At 38.5% G+C, this 17511-nt stretch overlaps 1 protein-coding gene across 9 annotated transcripts in view; it reads left to right on the forward strand.

The window, feature by feature from the left end:
• LOC107755055 (tight junction protein ZO-1-like) overlaps positions 1-17511 on the forward strand; it is a 124932-nt gene that overhangs the window by 92703 nt on the left and 14718 nt on the right. For 6 of the 9 annotated variants that reach the window (XM_016571699.1, XM_016571702.1, XM_016571703.1 and 3 more), the window contains 13 exons: positions 1285-1415; positions 3023-3128; positions 3266-3416; positions 5586-5694; positions 8399-8618; positions 8759-8943; positions 9307-9402; positions 9616-9642; positions 10571-10653; positions 10831-11041; positions 12613-12713; positions 13959-14297; positions 15981-16205. In XM_016571699.1, the coding sequence (XP_016427185.1) occupies positions 1285-1415; positions 3023-3128; positions 3266-3416; positions 5586-5694; positions 8399-8618; positions 8759-8943; positions 9307-9402; positions 9616-9642; positions 10571-10653; positions 10831-11041; positions 12613-12713; positions 13959-14297; positions 15981-16205 (1984 nt within the window). The remainder of the gene's footprint in view (positions 1-1284; positions 1416-3022; positions 3129-3265; positions 3417-5585; positions 5695-8398; positions 8619-8758; positions 8944-9306; positions 9403-9615; positions 9643-10570; positions 10654-10830; positions 11042-12612; positions 12714-13958; positions 14298-15980; positions 16206-17511) is intronic. The other 3 variants (XM_016571697.1, XM_016571700.1, XM_016571705.1) reach the window with 2 other exon arrangements.

Raw genomic sequence — 17511 nt, forward strand, 5'->3', positions numbered from 1 at the left:
CGGGGGGTGAACAAAGGCCTCCTGTAGCGAACCGATGTGTTTTTGTAAGAAAAATATCCATATTCAAAACGTAATAATCACTTTAATGTAGCTTGCGCTGACTGTTGTACACTGGAAGCAGTTCCGGGCGGATGACGTATGAGGTCGGCTTTGCGCATGCGCCGCTCAGAAGTGATGCACGCGGAAGCGCAGGGGAGAGATCAAAACAAAACACTTATTAGAAGTACAAGACGAGGATTTGTAAAGAAGAATGTTGGAGGATTTCGATATAAGCCAAGAGGAGACTGGTTTTCCTTTTCTAAAGTAAGGAAACTTTGCTTCCTTTGCTCCTGTTAACAAACGTTGGTTTTCACGAGACTCACCGGCGCATGCGCAACGCTGAACTCATACGTCATCCGTCCGGAACTGCTTCTGTGTAGGACTGTTGGCGCAAGCTACATTAAAGTGATTATTTTTGAATATGGATATTTTTCTTACAAAAAAGCATCGATTCGCTACAGAAGGTCTTTGTTCACCCCCCGCGGAGCCGTGTGAGACACTTTTTTATGGATGGGCGCTTTTTATTTAACTTCTTTTGGACTGATGCATGCAACACCCGCTGAGTGCCATGAAACAGCTTGAAAGATAAAAGACAATTTTTTATATAACTCCGACTGGATTCGTCTGAAAGAAGAAAGTCATATACACCTAGGATGACTTGAGGGTGAGTAATTTATGGGCTAATTTTCATTTTTGGGTGAACTAACCCTTTAATCTCTGCTGTTTTCAAGCATTGTTGTGTTCATGATCCTTCTGTTTTGTTTCCATTCAGCATTTTTCACATGCTCTTCCTTCAGGATGCTCTCATAATCAAGTTAAAAATATATAATGTCTGACATGTTCTCAGAGACTTCCATACATGCTGACCAAAATCTTATCTAGTTTGTGAAATGCCACCAATGTTTTTTTGAGTTCTTTAGTAACTTGCCCAACAGGAAGTTTTGCTTGCATCATGGTGTCTGCCTATGAAGGCACCTCTCATAATATTGATGCATTTGATAGTCTTTTTCAGTCAAAAGCATCTGCATATTGTTCTTTTAGTTGTTTATGCATGTAGCAAGGTGATTACATTTAAACAGTGGTCATTTAATACACACTAAAAATATAATCTACCTTATACTGTGTAACCTAAAATCTTGATTTTATAAAATAAAGTTAATGTCCATGTTATTTGTCAACTACTTATATTATAAGCAGAGATAAAACCAGGCTCGGTTTGTATCTGTGAGCTGTGTGTGTCTCTAGCCACAGGAGTCGTGAGGAGGAGCGCATCTCCAAACCAGCGACTGTATCCACTCCAGTTAAGATGGCGGAGGATGCACTTCTGGTTCTGCCCACAGAACAGCCCGGGGACAAACAGATCCCTCCACTGCCAGGTTGGGACTTTCACCTCCAGACTTCCAGCTGTCTTCTGTCTTTCCTTCTGCTCTCCTACTGGCTTATCTCTAAAGTCCAGTGGCATTTGGTGGACTTTTTAAATGATGAGGCAAAGTCACCTTGTTTATTTTTTTTTAAATTCCAGTTCCATTTCCATATGATGTTTACTAAATTGGCACATGAAACATAATTTACCTAATGCAATGATCAAGCAACCAATACTACAATTTTTTTATTATTATTATTTTGTACTGTTTTCTGAGGTCCACTTATAATGTTATCAAGATTTTTACATCAAAAAAACATCATAATTTAGAAGTAATAGGCTATCTTTTGTCCTGTTTTGTCTCCCCTCATCTGAACGCTCCATTTGAATAGGCTGTGGTGAATTGTAGATGGATTGTAGAAGTAAACGCCCACTGCTATGATTGGCTAACAGTTGTGTGTGTTTGACAGCCTACATCCTTCATAGATGGACGCTGTTGTGATTTAGGTTAAAAACTCATAAATACTCCGTACATATCAAACGATCCGTAATAACAGACAAAGCAATAGTGACCACGTAATAAAAACAGTTACTCACACTTGTGTGGTGTGACATTACTGTCGGATCCAATATATTCGGCACAGCATCGTCTCTTAGTTTCAGTCTTTCTGGAAATCCTGCGTCGAATTGTGCTTTGTTTGTAAACAAATCCGCAGTAAAATGAAGTGAACAAAGGACCAAATTATTACTGACACAGTCTGGATCTTCATTAAAAATAAACTTCATCCACTCTTTCCTAATGTTGGGATCAGAAGGAAGGCAATGCAAAGACTGTGTTTTTCCACAACTTGGCACTGCACAGCGTCTTGTTTTCTCCAGAGCCATCTTTATCATTTGGTTTCTGCATAGACTTGTGTTTGCCTCTCTCGTTATTTACCTACTCCAGGAGTGAATCGGTGGGCGGGGCTAAACAGGCAGTGATGTAGAAGCAGGCGTTGATCTTCTTCTGCGGAGGCAGGGTTTACCCGCTCTCTTACGTCATAAAGTGGCACAGTCCACAACCTGGCATTTGGCAGATTGGCTTCAATATAAGCTGTTTTTAGACTAACAAGAAAGATTTGAGTTCTGAAACTTGCAGGATGTCTTTATAGTACAATGACCTCTTATATGTCAAAAGATCAAGGGAATTTTGATTTCTCAGTTCATGACCCCTTTAATGTGACTTTTCAACTATATTTTACAGTGGGGCAAAAAAATTGTGGTTTACATACTTTTTGTGTGTATATCAAATAGTGTTTAAGCGCAATGTTTAGTTTTTAATTTTCTTAAATTATCATTTTTTAATTAAATTTTTTTAACATGCACAATCTCCCTCGCCTCCTTGGAGAAATCGCTCATTGCTCCTACTCCTACTCCCACCTTTACACTGATCAAAGTCAGACCTCTCCTCTAGTTTTCTCTCTGTAGTGTGCTGCTTTGTTCTGGAATGCCTTAATCTGACCTAGTTTTGCTCTGGTTCTTCGTGTTCTTTTTGGGCTGATTAATCACATGTTAAAAGAAATATGTGTTTATTGACATACTGTACATCATGGTCAGAGTCTAACAGCAATGTTTGTTTAGAGCCGAAACCGGTGTATGCACAACCTGGGCAACCTGATGTTGATCTGCCAGTCAGCCCTTCTGACGCCCCTGTGCCCAGTGTCACCCATGATGACAGCATCCTCCGGTCAGTGTCGTTGTATATTCTGTACTGGCATCATGCTCCCAAGTGCCTTTTCTAATGATTTTGAATTTATTAGCAAAGTAAACTTTCTGTATATTGTGCAGATTAAAAACTGAGCCAGTTTTATTCTCTGTTACCAGGCCTAGTATGAAGCTGGTGAAGTTTAAGAAAGGAGAAAGCGTAGGATTGAGGCTGGCGGGAGGAAATGATGTGGGGATCTTTGTGGCTGGTGTGCTGGAAGACAGTCCTGCTGCTAAGGAAGGCCTGGAGGAGGGAGACCAGATACTCAGGGTGAGGACCATCTTTTACATTAGCCGCTTTTCCACTGTTGGGCCAGTGCGGGCCAGTGCTTTCAATGGACCGGGAGGACTAATAGCACCAAGGCCAAAATCACACTGCGTTTCCACCGTTGGGCCAGAAGCTCCGGCAGTGCTTCACTAAAACCAGCCCTTTACACGCCTCTCTGGAACAATAATTTCACAGACAAAGAGAAGGTTTATCAGAAAACTAATCAGAAATAAATCACTGGGACTAGCGAGATCACTAAATGAACATGATAAAAGCGGCTGTTTGTTTGCATTTTTTGTTGTTTACTTGAAGATTTAAAAACAAAGCATCAATGTTTTACTAGTTTTACAATAATAAGTGATACATTGATCAAAATATATCAAAATTAGTCACACAGAAATAAAGTGATATTTACCCTTATTTCACAAAACAGTTGGCTAAATATGAACTAAATATGAACATCAGACAGTCAGGTATAAAGAGACGAGACTTACTGACAGATAAAATATGTAACAAAAAAAAAACACAATTGTGATAGCCTATATGATTTGTCTGATTTCTTCAAGTAGTCGTATTTGCCATGTTTACTATGGTAATGGCTAAAGTGCATAGTCTTCTGCATCGCATATAAATATTTCTGCCTTGTATGGTGATCATAATCCACATCGAATCTCAAAAAGAAGTTATTTCAAACACTCGCTGCTGTCTGAAAGTGAGTTTTGAGATAAAATTATTTTAAAAGTCTTTAATGCTGGTGTTATAGCTGTTAACTATATGAAATGATCCGTGGCCCTTCAGACTCTGTGAAACTCTGCCTTTGTTCATGACCACTCCTCAAACCCGAGCTGACCAGCTTAGGGCCAAGGTATTCGGCGGGCCAAAAAACCCTCGTCGTTGGCCCAGAGGAAGTACCGACGAGGCACGATCAAGCCCTGGAAGTGATAGTGGAAACGCGAGTGGCCCTGGCATGCACTAGCACACTCGCTTTTGGCCCCACAGTGGAAACGCGGCTATTTACTACTGGATACAAGTAACATCTTTTAAGACTTAAAAGTGAGGTCTTGCAATATGGATCTAGCATCAATTTAATGATAAACATCCTGTCCTCCTAGTGTTTGCCTAGTTACAGGTGAAATCTGTATAATTTTGTTACAAATTACAAAATTTCATAAAAGTAAATTAATTTTTTGTGAACATTAAATTATTTAAATCATTTTTAATATATATATATATATATATATTACATTTTGTAATATATAATCAAATTAAGCATTGTTACAGATGTCAGACTGTTTGGAGCCAAACTGTCATTTTTTCAGTTCTATTTGTTGCCTTTAAATCTACACATTGTAACCATTGACATTCATTGTGTGAAAACATCACATGTGTATCAGATACAGTAGCATGCTTAATCGTATAAAATAAATCTTAACAATTCATGTGTTTGATTGTTTTGCTACTGAACATCTGCTGTTGACTAATCTCTGTGCTGTAACACTGTAACATCCCACTTTTTCTCAGAAAAATATGAAGACACTATGTGACCCCTATGGCTGTGGGCAAAAAATAATCATGACATACTTCTGCTCTGACTCAGTGCCTGTCTCTCCTCTGTTTCCAGCTTTCCTTTGTTTAGCCTTCGGCCGCACAATGGCGCTCATTGTTTAACTCAAGCCTCAAGTGGTCTTATGCTATTGTCAGTTGCTGTGTGTAATACAGAGACTCTAAGTCAGGCTCATTTAGGGTTGTTTACTACTGAGCACATTTAAATGAAACATGGATAGTTTTGTGTCACTCCTACACTAGTTCCAGAGCAGGTCGTCACAGTGTGTGTACACACTCGTGTATGAAAGTTCCTGTCCCTGCTGCACAAACACACACTCCTTAGATTCCAGGCCCTGCCCCACAGCGAGACTCCCAGCTCATTGTTTTTCCCTTTCCATTTAGTCAGGGGTGACTGCTCGTTCACCTTGACTCTTTTTATTTTAATTTTTTTCTCCTGAGATTGTGACTTAAAGATAAAGTAGAAACAGAAAAAGTGGATTTTCTCTTTTTTTCTGTCTCTGCTTCTCTTTATTTCTCTTTCCACTGTCAATAAACAGTGTATTGTTAGGGTACAGCACCGCAGAGATCTGAAGCCTGTTTTCTTCTTGCACTCCCACCTGTTCATAGGTTAACAATGTTGACTTTGCAAACATCATTCGTGAGGAAGCAGTGCTGTTCCTGCTCGATCTGCCCAGAGGTGAAGAGGTCACCATCCTGGCTCAGAGGAAGAAAGATGGTGAGCAGATGCATGTGCCTTTCATATATCAATTATGTTCACTTATTACATGGTTCTTTTTGACTCCAAGATCCCCAACCCCCTTATCCAAGACAATATTTGAAAGCCCTCCTGTCTAATCTGATGTGTATCTCTGGTACTTATGATGCCTTATTAGGCCTCCTGGAAGTTTGCTGAGGCCCCTTAGTGGGCCCGGTCAAGAGCCACTGGTCTAGAATATTTAACTCTTACTGGTCAGTAGCAGCTTCCTTTGGTCAAATGAGCATTGGTTTATCACGAAGCTGCACTAGTATCATGTATCTCATATCACTGTAATAAAATCAAAAATCAATTTGAATCAACACTTTATGCCCATTTCTTTGTTTATTTGGTAAGTACTTTTGTACTAAGTGGGATAATGTGCAGTGTGCCGGTTATTAAGGGTGATATAAGACCCTTCTGCTTCACGTTGGGAGCACGATCCCCTTGCTTTATTTTTAATAATCACCACCTCACTGTGTTACCCCTTTCTTATATAACTTGTCCTGGTGTTTAGTTAAAGGGTTAGTTCACCCAAAAATGAAAATTCTGTAATTAATTACTCACCCTCATGTCGTTTCAAACCCATAAGACCTTTGTTCATCTTCGGAACACAAATTAAGATATTTTTGATGGAATCTGACAGCTCTCTGAGTCTGACCCTCCCATAGACCAGGGGTTTTCAAACTTTTTAATCCCAGGGACCCCCAAATATGATGATTCCTTGCAGGGGACCCCATTGTCTCTAAAATATAAAGGCAACTATGTATTTTAAGTATAAGCATGTAAAATAAAATTCTTTATAATGTAAAGACATATTGCAATTCATATGTCAATAAACAGCCATGTGAAATGCTATTGTTTTAATAACAATTTCTTTTATTATTTGGCAACTCACTACAGCCAAAAATGATTCTCACAATTAACAGTTTCCTGTAGCTTTTTGTATTTCTGAAACAAAACAAAAAATTGCTAAATATTTACATTAACTGAACAGGGTACTTTTTGTAAATAAGGCACCGGTAGATGAAAAGCTAAACCTGAAGGACACCATTTGTAGTTTCTAGGTTTTGTTTTTGTTGTCGTTTTGTTTTTCTGGGAAACTGCAAAATATTTACATTGAACTGGGTACCCTTTCTAATTAAGACACTGGTAAATGAAAGTTAAACCCGAAAGACAACATTTGTAGATTCTGTATTTTTTAGTTTGTATTTCTGGAAAATTGTTAAATATTTCATTAACTGAACAGGGTACCTTCTTTCACAGTATTACAGTGTGACAAGTTAAACCTGAAGGACAGCATTTGCATTACAAACACAATCAAACCAATTTGAATCTTTTACTGGTTCAAAAACTCCTAATGGGATGGATGAGCTTGGTGGCTTCTACATAGTTTGTCATAGCGTGGTTTCATTTTAGTGAGAGCCAGGCGCATGTCACTTTCAACCTCCAGACGGGCTCTGTGCTTAGACTGAAGTACTTTCAGTGCTGAAAATCCAGCTTCACACAAATAAGTTGTGGCAAAAGGTAAAATACATTTTATTGCCTTCTCTGACAACACAGGGTAGTCCTCTCTCACAGACATCCAAAACTCTGATAGAGGAAGACATGGGAACCTTGTTTTCATTCCTCCGTCATTTGTCAAGTCAATCAGTTGCTCCTGGGCTGCTAGACTGCTAGAGTGCCAACCCCTGGTGCAAATGGGTTCCTAACAAAGTCCAGGTGGTTGTTGTTCAAATCAGGGAAATACTGTTTAAAATAGCCCTGAAGATATGACAGGTGAGACTGGATTATGGGCGTGATGTTGTCAGCAGTGGAGGAGATGCGCTCCTGGTTGTAGAGAGGAAACATTTCTGTTACTCCCTCTTGCAGTTTGCTTTCCCACAGGGATCATTTTTGCGTGAATGCGCGCACCTTATCTTGTGCGTTCAGAATGTGAACATTGTGTCCTTACATGCTCTGATTGAGGACATTGAGATGCTGGAAAAAATCTGCCATGTATGACAACTTCAGTATCCATGAGTCATCTTCAAAACATTTGGCAAGCTCTAGCTTTTCATCAGAGAGAAACTCTCTCAGCTCTTTGCGCAGCGCATACACACGACTTAACACGGCCCCGCGGGAAAGTCAGCGTACCTCTGAGTGGAGCAGCAAACCCTCGTAATCGGCACCCATTTCTTTGCAGAGTAAACTGAAGAGTCTGTGTTTCAAGGGGCGTGGTTTTACATAGTTCACAGTTTTTACTACATCTCTCAGCACTTGATGCAAATCATCTTCAATGATTGAATAAAGTCGTTATTTTTTTTTTCTTTTGCGCACAAAAAGTTTTCTCGTAGCTTCGTAAAATTACAGTCGTCACAAAAAACCCTTATGTCACATGGATTATTTTACTGATCTTCTTGCTACGTTTCTGGACTTGGGAACATTTAAGTTGTATTGCTGTCTATGCAGGGTCAGACAGCTCTCATATTCCATCAAAAATATCTTAATTTGTGTTTCAAGATGAACGAAGGTCTTACGGGTTTGAAACGACATGAGGGTGAGATATTAATGACAGAATTTTCATTTTTGGGTGAATTATCCCTTTAAGTAAAATTTAATCATTCTAAGAAAGATGTTTAGCGTTATTATAAAGCTGTTCCTCATCACTTCCTGTTGAGCATCTAGTTTATGTCCTGTCCTCTAGTGTATCGGCGGATAGTGGAGTCTGATGTGGGCGACTCCTTCTACATCAGAACACACTTTGAGTATGAGAAAGAGTCTCCTTACGGGCTGAGCTTTAATAAGGGAGAGGTGTTTAGAGTGGTGGACACCCTCTACAATGGCAAACTGGGCTCCTGGTTGGCCATCCGCATTGGGAAGAACCACCAGGAAGTGGAAAGAGGCATCATTCCCAACAAGAACAGGTAACCACTCAGTAAACAGCATACAGAGTTTACCGATTAGTAGATCATGCATGACTATCTATATACAAGTTCTTAGATCTTAGAGAGAATCAAAATTCAATATACTTTTAACTGAAGCTGATCTTGTTTCTTCTCATCAGGGCGGAGCAGTTATCAAGCGTACAGTACACACTCCCCAAAACTGCAGGAGGTGACCGAGCTGACTTCTGGAGGTTCAGAGGTCTGCGCAGTTCAAAGAGGAACCTGCGGAAAAGCAGAGAAGATCTGTCAGCTCAGACTGTTCAGACCAAGTTCCCTGCGTATGAGAGGGTGGTTCTTAGAGAAGGTATGTATGTATCTTAGATAAGGATACACAATATATCTGTTATCAGCCGATAATAGAGAATTTAATTTATTACAATTTTAAATTTTTTCGGTTTCAATGTTGGTTGCACATCAACTGATATTGTAAATTTATGCTCATTTCCCCCATTTAAAAACATCTTTTAAACAAATTTTAAAAGGAATATCCATTTCTGATGTCAATTATAAAAAAAAAAAAAAAAATTACAATTTAAATTAGTTTTATTTTTAGTTTATTTAAACATTATAGCATCGAATTTTAATATCGGTCATTCATTAATCTGAGAATAGATACAATTCTATGTTCTGTTTGAACTAAAACAGATCTGTCTTTTTCTCATTGTAGCTGGGTTCCTGAGACCTGTTGTGATCTTTGGGCCAATCGCAGACGTGGCACGAGACAAGCTGGCAAGAGAGGTGCCTGACCTGTTTGAGCTTGCAAGTGAGTGTCCATTTGCTAATTAACACACATCCCTTGATAAGACACAGTGCTTCAATTTTCTAACCCACCTACCTGTGCAGCATACTTGAGCAGTCACGGCTGCCCTGCTCTCCAATTTCCATAGTGCTTTTAAAATTCAGTGTGTAAACTGATTCAATGAGTGGCCACTTATTTACATAACATTGTTCCTGTATGACTGTATTTGCTTTTCAGAGACACAGCACCCAGATGGAAGGGAAAGTACGTTGCATACAGTAGTCACATCAGCTCACTCCATCAGTAACCATAGTTACTAGAGGCTGTGCATTATTATGGCATCCCTTATTTTAGTTACACCAAATCGACACCGCTTGGAATGTTAATGATGAAAAAAAAATCCAAGCTGTATTCATGCTATCGATAGCTCCAACCCCCCCTCCCCTCAGAAATGCTTGAGAGGAGATGAAGGCACATTGCTCATTGATTTCCCGCCTCCCAAGCACCTGCTTCCTGTGTTATTTTGTGATTCTTTGGGCTTTTTCGTGTTTCTTTTTTGCTGAAAAGATTTCCTGTAGTTGCTGCTATTTTACAGTCATGATATAGTAAAGGATGCAGATGCAGGCTTGCTGTCTTAAAGGTATAGTTCACCCAAAAATAAAAATTGTGTCATCATTTACTCACCACTGGACCCCATTGGCTTTCATTGTATGGAATATCTTCTTTTCTGTTTGGAACAACATGAGGAAAAACAAATGATCGAATATTCATTCTTGGGTGAACTATCCCAATAATGTATTGATGTCAGGGGCCAACAATGGCTCCTAAAGGTCAAAGCACACTAGCTTTACCCTGTAATGACATTCTGGTTGCACTCTTTAATGTTAAATGTTCTTCAGATATTCCAGACATCCTCTTAGTCACTGTGGTGTACAGATGCTCCTCCACTTGATATAATGAATACTCATATTTGGATATCTGTAATCAAAATGCATCGCGCCACATTGATGTTACACGTATGGAACATGTGAACAGTCTGCAGGTGCTCATATTGTGTATGCGGGCGCATGTGCACATCCATGTTGAATTGCCTCCTCACTGTATGCTTTTGAGGGGGTGAAGATGCTGAGGTACTGCATGATAGGGAGCACAGAAAGTATATGTGGAGTATATTGTGTTTTCTTTTGTATAGAGAGTGAACCCAGAGATGCCGGCACTGACCAGCGCAGCTCAGGGATCATACGCCTTCACACTATCAAACAGATAATCGACCGGGTGAGATCTCACTCACACATACAAAGTTGTTTAAGGCACATTATGCAATGCATGAACACACTCTCTCTGAATAGCACTACTGCCTCCTGCTGGTGGAGTATGGTACAACATGTTAAATAGACGTACACTTGAGAGTCCATGAAATCAAGAAGAAGTGTCTTTGTATGTGTTGTGCAGGACAAGCATGCAGTGTTGGACATTACTCCTAACGCAGTGGATCGGCTGAACTATGCTCAGTGGTATCCCATCGTGGTGTTTTTGAATCCTGACAGTAAGCAGGGCGTGAAGAACATGAGGACCAGACTGTGTCCTGAGTCCAAGAAGAGCGCCAGGAAACTCCATGAGCGTGCACTCAAACTGAGAAAGAACAACCACCACCTATTCACAGGTAAACACAGATGTTTTAAGCTAGTGTTTTCTTTATTGTAAAAAAAAAAATTAATTGAAAAGACTAAGAGAGACCGTGAAGATTGGCTCGCATGTAAAAGTAGACCCTTGTCCCCAAAGCATGATGGTATTAATATAGTAACTACAGACCCAGACATGCTGAATGAGGTGGTTTATAAAAACACAGCAACATTTTCGCGCAGGCCGCCGCTATCAATATGTGGGGTATTTAAATCCCCTTTGAATGAGCGCTCGCAGTCGTAGTTCACTTTCGATTTCGCGATCGCGCACGATCTGTGTAAAGGGAGCACATCCTACGATAAAAGATATTTGTCAATGAGCTCGGGATCTGTTGAGGAGCAAATTAGATGTTTGCCATGAGAAGTGTTCCACAAAACAGCTATGATTTGAGTTGATGTGACAAATACGTCTTTTGAATATACTGTGTGAACTCATTGCCCCGTTAGCTCGGAGAGCTTTATTTTGCCTCCTCAATAAGTTTTGTCAGTTGTTTTGTTTATTGGTCTAATTCTTGTTTCTTGGGTTGCATTGGTTAGTCACTCAATTAATTCTCTTGTGCTTCGTTCCCCACTTCTGAATTATGTTGTATTGATAAGGAGTTATCACAAAGTAAGTCTGTTTAGTTGTGCTGTCTTACAATCAATATATAGTAAATGTAAGTTAAAGTGTCGCCGATGTAACCGGTTAAAACTTGGACTGGCGATGAGGTCTTAAAATGTATGGAAAGAGTCTTAAAAAAGGTCTTAAAAGGTATTACATTTAACTCCATTATTCCTGTATTTACCCTGTAATTAAAATTATTTGTATATCTTAATCAACAGTGATATATACTTAAATTACTTATTATACCTAAACTGGTTATTTTATTACTAAAAACACCTAAAATTTTACAAACACATTTTTTGGGGGAAATTCTTTTAATTGAAGAGGGAACTCTTTTGAAATGTCTTGTGTCAGTTAAATTAATCCAAATTTCTAAATGAAACTGTTTGCTAAAATGAATCGAAACACATCATACTACTCCACGTCACACGTGCGCGAACACACACACACACACACACACACACACACACACACACACACACACTGTGACCTCTTTAATGTGAATTGAAAAATGTAGTTCACAGTAATAACTTGGAATAATTATTCATAAAACTGTACATCAGATTAAATTTCATGATGGGTCACACTCAGCAGCCTGGCTGCTATCTCAAGTTTTGGTCATAACTTTTATGGAAGTATTGAGACAAGCACACTGTATCAGGCTGAGCTCTATAAAGACTGTTGTGTTATAGCATTCCTCATTTGTTAATCGCTTTGAATAATGGCCTCTCATAAATGTAAATGTAACAGGGCAAAAAGATCACTCAGTGAAAGAATCCAATGGTGATCCACCTTTCGATGAATTAATGAGCACATAAACATGTGATACTGCATGCTGTGTGCAGCGGACATTGAGGTGCGGTGAGGTTGCTAAATGAATGTCCCCCTGACTCAGCTGGATTCTCTTTTGAGTGATTTGATGTCTTCCTTCCTGTCACTATCCTTTAGCCACCATTAACATGAACAGCATGAATGATGGCTGGTATGGAGCGTTGAAGGAGATCATTCAGCAGCAACAGAACCAGCTGGTGTGGGTCTCAGAGGGCAAGGTGAGTTTCATCGAACTTTTCCACAATGATGCAATTACACAACAGGTGCTTGAGGTTTCAGGGACAGGGTTCATTCATGGTTGTCTGGATTCTTGGTTCCATGTTTATTTTTTACAGAGCATAGTTTGTTTCCCATGCATCTGTTCTTGTGGTCACAACATCCATGTTGACCACTGCACGGTTCATTTGATCAACATCTGTTCTTCCTTTCAGTGGATAGGTTTTTTTTTTTTTTTTTGCGACATTTCACCATAATGGGGTCAAACTAATGAAATATGTACCAAGAACTGTCATATTTGATTCTAAAATAAAAAAAAAACATTTTTTTAATTTAAAAAAAGAAGAAATTAAGTCATTTTTTAAGGTTTTTGCTTTGTGAAATAATTTTTATGACAGTGAAGTACACCCCCTCAATTCTTAATATCATAGTGAGAAAACTTCTCATATTCTTAGTAGTTTAAAGCAAAAAAAAAAAAAGAGAGATTATCATTCTCATGTCAGTGTTGTTACTGTTAAGTAAAACTATTGAAAATTGTTTTCATTAATTGAATTAATGCTGAAATAATAATATTGATGAAAAAATAAAAAAATATATAAATTACTAAAAAAATTAGAGTACTAAAATGATTGAAACTAAAACTGAAAAGCTAAATAGAAATTTAGAAAATGTAAAATTTAAATGAAAATATAAAAATTTAAATTAAAAATATATATAAATAAGTATTATAATGGTATATAAATAATACTATATTAACACTGTCTCACATTCTTATAATGAAAAAAAGGATGTGATTTAAATTGTACTTATGAATCATTATGGTTTTTGGAGTACTGCCTTTCATTTATGCTGATTTCAATTTCTTAAATTTATGGCAGTATTGTTTTACTAATACTGTTAGAAATGACAATGGTATCATTAAAGAATTGTGAATGAAAATAATAGAAATAGTGACAGTAGAACATTGTTACTTATTGATTATTATGGTAAAAACATTTGATGTCAAATTTGGATAGTTATTCTGAATATAATGTTAAAATACAGAAAAATCTCAAATGTAGGCTTTATTTTCATGTAAAATAGAATTTTGTGAGATTCTACAATGTTACACATTTCATCTACATGTCATTTCTCTCTTTCACCTTCCACTAACTTTTTACCATCTCATCTCTCTCTACATGTTCCCTCCTCTTCCTCCCTCTCTCTCTCATTGAATTCTTTGGATCTTGTGCTCTCGATCTCTGCAGGCGGATGGCGCACCTGACAATGATTTGGACCTTCACGATGACCGTCTGTCCTATGTATCTGCCCCTGGTAGCGAGTACAGTATGTACAGCACAGACAGCCGTCACACCTCAGACTACGAGGACACTGACACAGAGGGCGGAGCCTACACTGACCAGGAACTAGACGAGACCCTGAACGACGAGGTTGGACCGCCCATTGAACCCGCCATCACTCGCTCCTCAGAGCCCGTTCGGGAGGACCCGCCCGTCATCCAGGAACCTCCTGGATACAGAGTGTACCAGCCTGAACCCCTGAACCGCATCGACCCCGCAGGGTTCAAGGCCCCTGCACCTCAGCAGGTAGCGTTTCTGCGAGCCGTTCGCCTTCCCTGTTGTCTGGAGGCCATGGTGTGCGTGAGAAAAGTGTTCTAGCGGCGCTATTGAAGGAGGAGTGCTTTAAAAACCCTATCATTGCAGTACTAGAGAAGTGACAATGACTAATGAATAATTGTTGCCACGTATTTATTATATGTATTTGTGAGCGTGTAGTTGTGTGGAAGTCTCTGTGTGTGTGTGTGTGTGTATGTGACAAATATGGCTTGGCTGTTATACTTCACATAGATGCTGTGACTCTTATCTCAGTATGATCACAATGGAGATGGAAGTGAGGACATTGTATCATAAAGTATGTGAAACGATTTCCCCATCCTTGTGGTCTAGCTGTCCCCTTCCTTCTCATGCAAAATGTCATTACCAGAAAGTATTATGTGCATGATGGATTTACAGTGTTAAATATATTACTGTGAATGTACTCGTATATATGGGCCCAGTGGCCACTATGATATCCAGAGTGTCTTAGATCTTGTATTACAAGAGAGCCAAAACGTTGTGTTGTACTGTAGAATTAAACTGACATCAGACTTAACGTATAAACAGAAAATTATTATATGTAATTTATTGTTGTAAATTTTTATATGACATGGTTCCCAGAGTCACCCTATTCTGTATGTTAGTGGGAAGTTCCTGGTTCAATACAAGTTAAGCTCAGTGAACAGCATTTGTGGCATAATATTGCAGTTAAGGCACTAACAATGGAAAGACTCAAAATGTTTTAAAAGTATAGCCACTAGAGATGCACTGATTGCAATTTTGGCTGAAATATTGAGATCGAAATTGTTATTGTAGGTAACTGTTAAATGGACATTACAATTCGTACAGTTTGTCAAAATTTAAAACATCCCAAATTAAAACAATCGTTGTAAATGCTACAAGTGAATTTTGGCATCACAACATAATATCCAGTATGAAAAATGGATACTTATCTTAAGATTTGATAAAGGTTACATTTAACAGTGTTAGTAAATGAGTAGTGTTTTTAGATAGGCTGGCATTAGGTAACAGAAAAGTCATCTAAATGTAAAAATGGGGGAACAATTAAATATTTATTAACAGCCAATAACGTATATTAGCCATATAACATATAAAAACTGATGAAATAAAAAAATATATATCAATAACCAATGTATTTAACTTAACTTTATCAGATCAAATTATATTTTTTAATATAATATTATAATTTTAATATTAACCTATGTATATATATATATATATATATGTATATATATAGGTTACTGAAGAAGGTGTATTAAATTAAATGGAAAATTACATTATCTTCTGGTGAAACGACAGACTTCTCTCCTGTGACAATCATTTCAATCATTTAGTCCGCTTAAACCCCACCCCTTTCTTACAACTGACTACATTTTTTCTTATTGATAATCTGTTTCACTCTGATGTACATCATAATACAGAATAAAATCTTCAAAAAAAAAAATTTAATTTGCACTACTGTACATGTTTATTTTCCATTGGCATTATTTCCCAAAAACTGTCGATAGAGCTTAACATCAATTGAACCTGGAACATTCCCTTAATAGAAACAGTACTGGTGTCAGGTGAGACAGAAGAGAATCATGAAGCTCAGCTGAAGTGCAGTGGTGAGGTTTGACCACATGTATTAAACATTTTTGAACACCTTCACAGAAAGCAGAGGCTGCTCTCCCCACGCAGCCTGAGCTGCTGGCAGAGACAGCGCACCCTGCTGTTCTTGTAAATGTAGGGGCCCTGAGTGCCAAGGATCTCCCGGTCACCCTCACTCAGGGGGATTTCAGCCCAGAGGCTGGCTCTCTCTTCCCACCTGCCCCTGAGCTAGCTCAACCCCCGTCTCTCGACCCCAACCAATCCGGACAACCCGGGTCAGAGTCTAAGGTACCTCGCTAGCCACCCTGCTCTGGACTGAAACCGGCCCACTTAACGCCCGAGCCCGGTGCCCTCTCTTATCGCCGTCTGACCTGCCTGTGTGCTGCAGTGCTTTCCTCCTGCTCTTGCATGTGCGCTGTGTGCCTATCTAAGAGAGCATCCGTTCTCCTTCTGTGAATGTGTGTGTGTGTGTGTGTTCATAAACAACCGTGGGTACGACAGAGACCTGCTGCATCAGATCATAGTTCACGTACCTTCAGGCAAGCCCAGGTCCCCACTGTTGCTTGCCTACTCTTGCATGGATTTGATTTTCCGGGTTTTTTTTTTTTTTTTTTTTTTTTTTTGGACTTGTTACCTTATTTTATTCAACCTGCAATTACAGCAGCAAATGAATTATGCCTACTGCTCCATCAAGCTAAATAATTTATTGCTGTAATAACTGACTACTATTTTATTCTTTAAACAGTTAATCCTAGTGTATACTTGTGGTGCAATGAATGTTATAAACTGATTTAGAAATTAATTTGATCTGTATTTAAAACTTTCAATCTTTTCCCCCTCCTGTTATGACTTTGAAAGGTAGCCTTGTTGTTTACAGCATACGACTTAACCAGTTCTCATTTTCAAACAGTTTTTTATTTGTAGTTTTCTTTAAATTCAAAAGCGTTCTTTAAATTTAAATTTTCATATTCATTAGTTTGTCAGTTTTGCTCTGATTAAAATGGCCATCTAATTTTAGTTGACAAAAACATTTCATTGACAAGTAAGTGTGAAATTAAACTATGGAGCCCTGTAACATTAAAAAATACAACAAAAACATACTGTGGCCACGAGCTAATTTGTTTCCATGACTGTGGGGCAACATTTTTCTTTTGTTTTAGTTAAATTGTGGCCATGATTGATTAATTCCTCATTATCATTGACGAAATTTAAAAACGTACTTTTTTTAAGTAATTCCATAGATTAATGCTGGTGGTGATTCTGTGTCTAACTGACTGGACTATTATTGTTCCTAAAAGGCTACTTCTCAAAATATATATTTTTTTCATTGTTTAAAGCAAATAGTTTTTGTATACTTCTTTTTCAGTGGGATTTTTTCTGTCTGATTTTACCCCAGTGTTTTTGCAGCTTGGCGTGTCATGAATCATTTAATCTCTCAAACTCTGAAAATATTTGTGTGATGGCTGCCTCTATATTGACCTGTTCAATAACTGCCCACTCTGAGTCTTCCTCTATTGCAGGTCTCTCTGCTGACTATGTGCTTCATTCTTCAACTTTTAATCCGAATATTAATCACTTCTGGTTTCTGCCGTTT

The sequence above is a fragment of the Sinocyclocheilus rhinocerous genome, unplaced genomic scaffold (assembly GCF_001515625.1).
Source record: "Sinocyclocheilus rhinocerous isolate Xijiao unplaced genomic scaffold, SAMN03320098_v1.1 scaffold591, whole genome shotgun sequence".
NCBI classification, from domain to species: Eukaryota; Metazoa; Chordata; class Actinopteri; order Cypriniformes; family Cyprinidae; genus Sinocyclocheilus; species Sinocyclocheilus rhinocerous.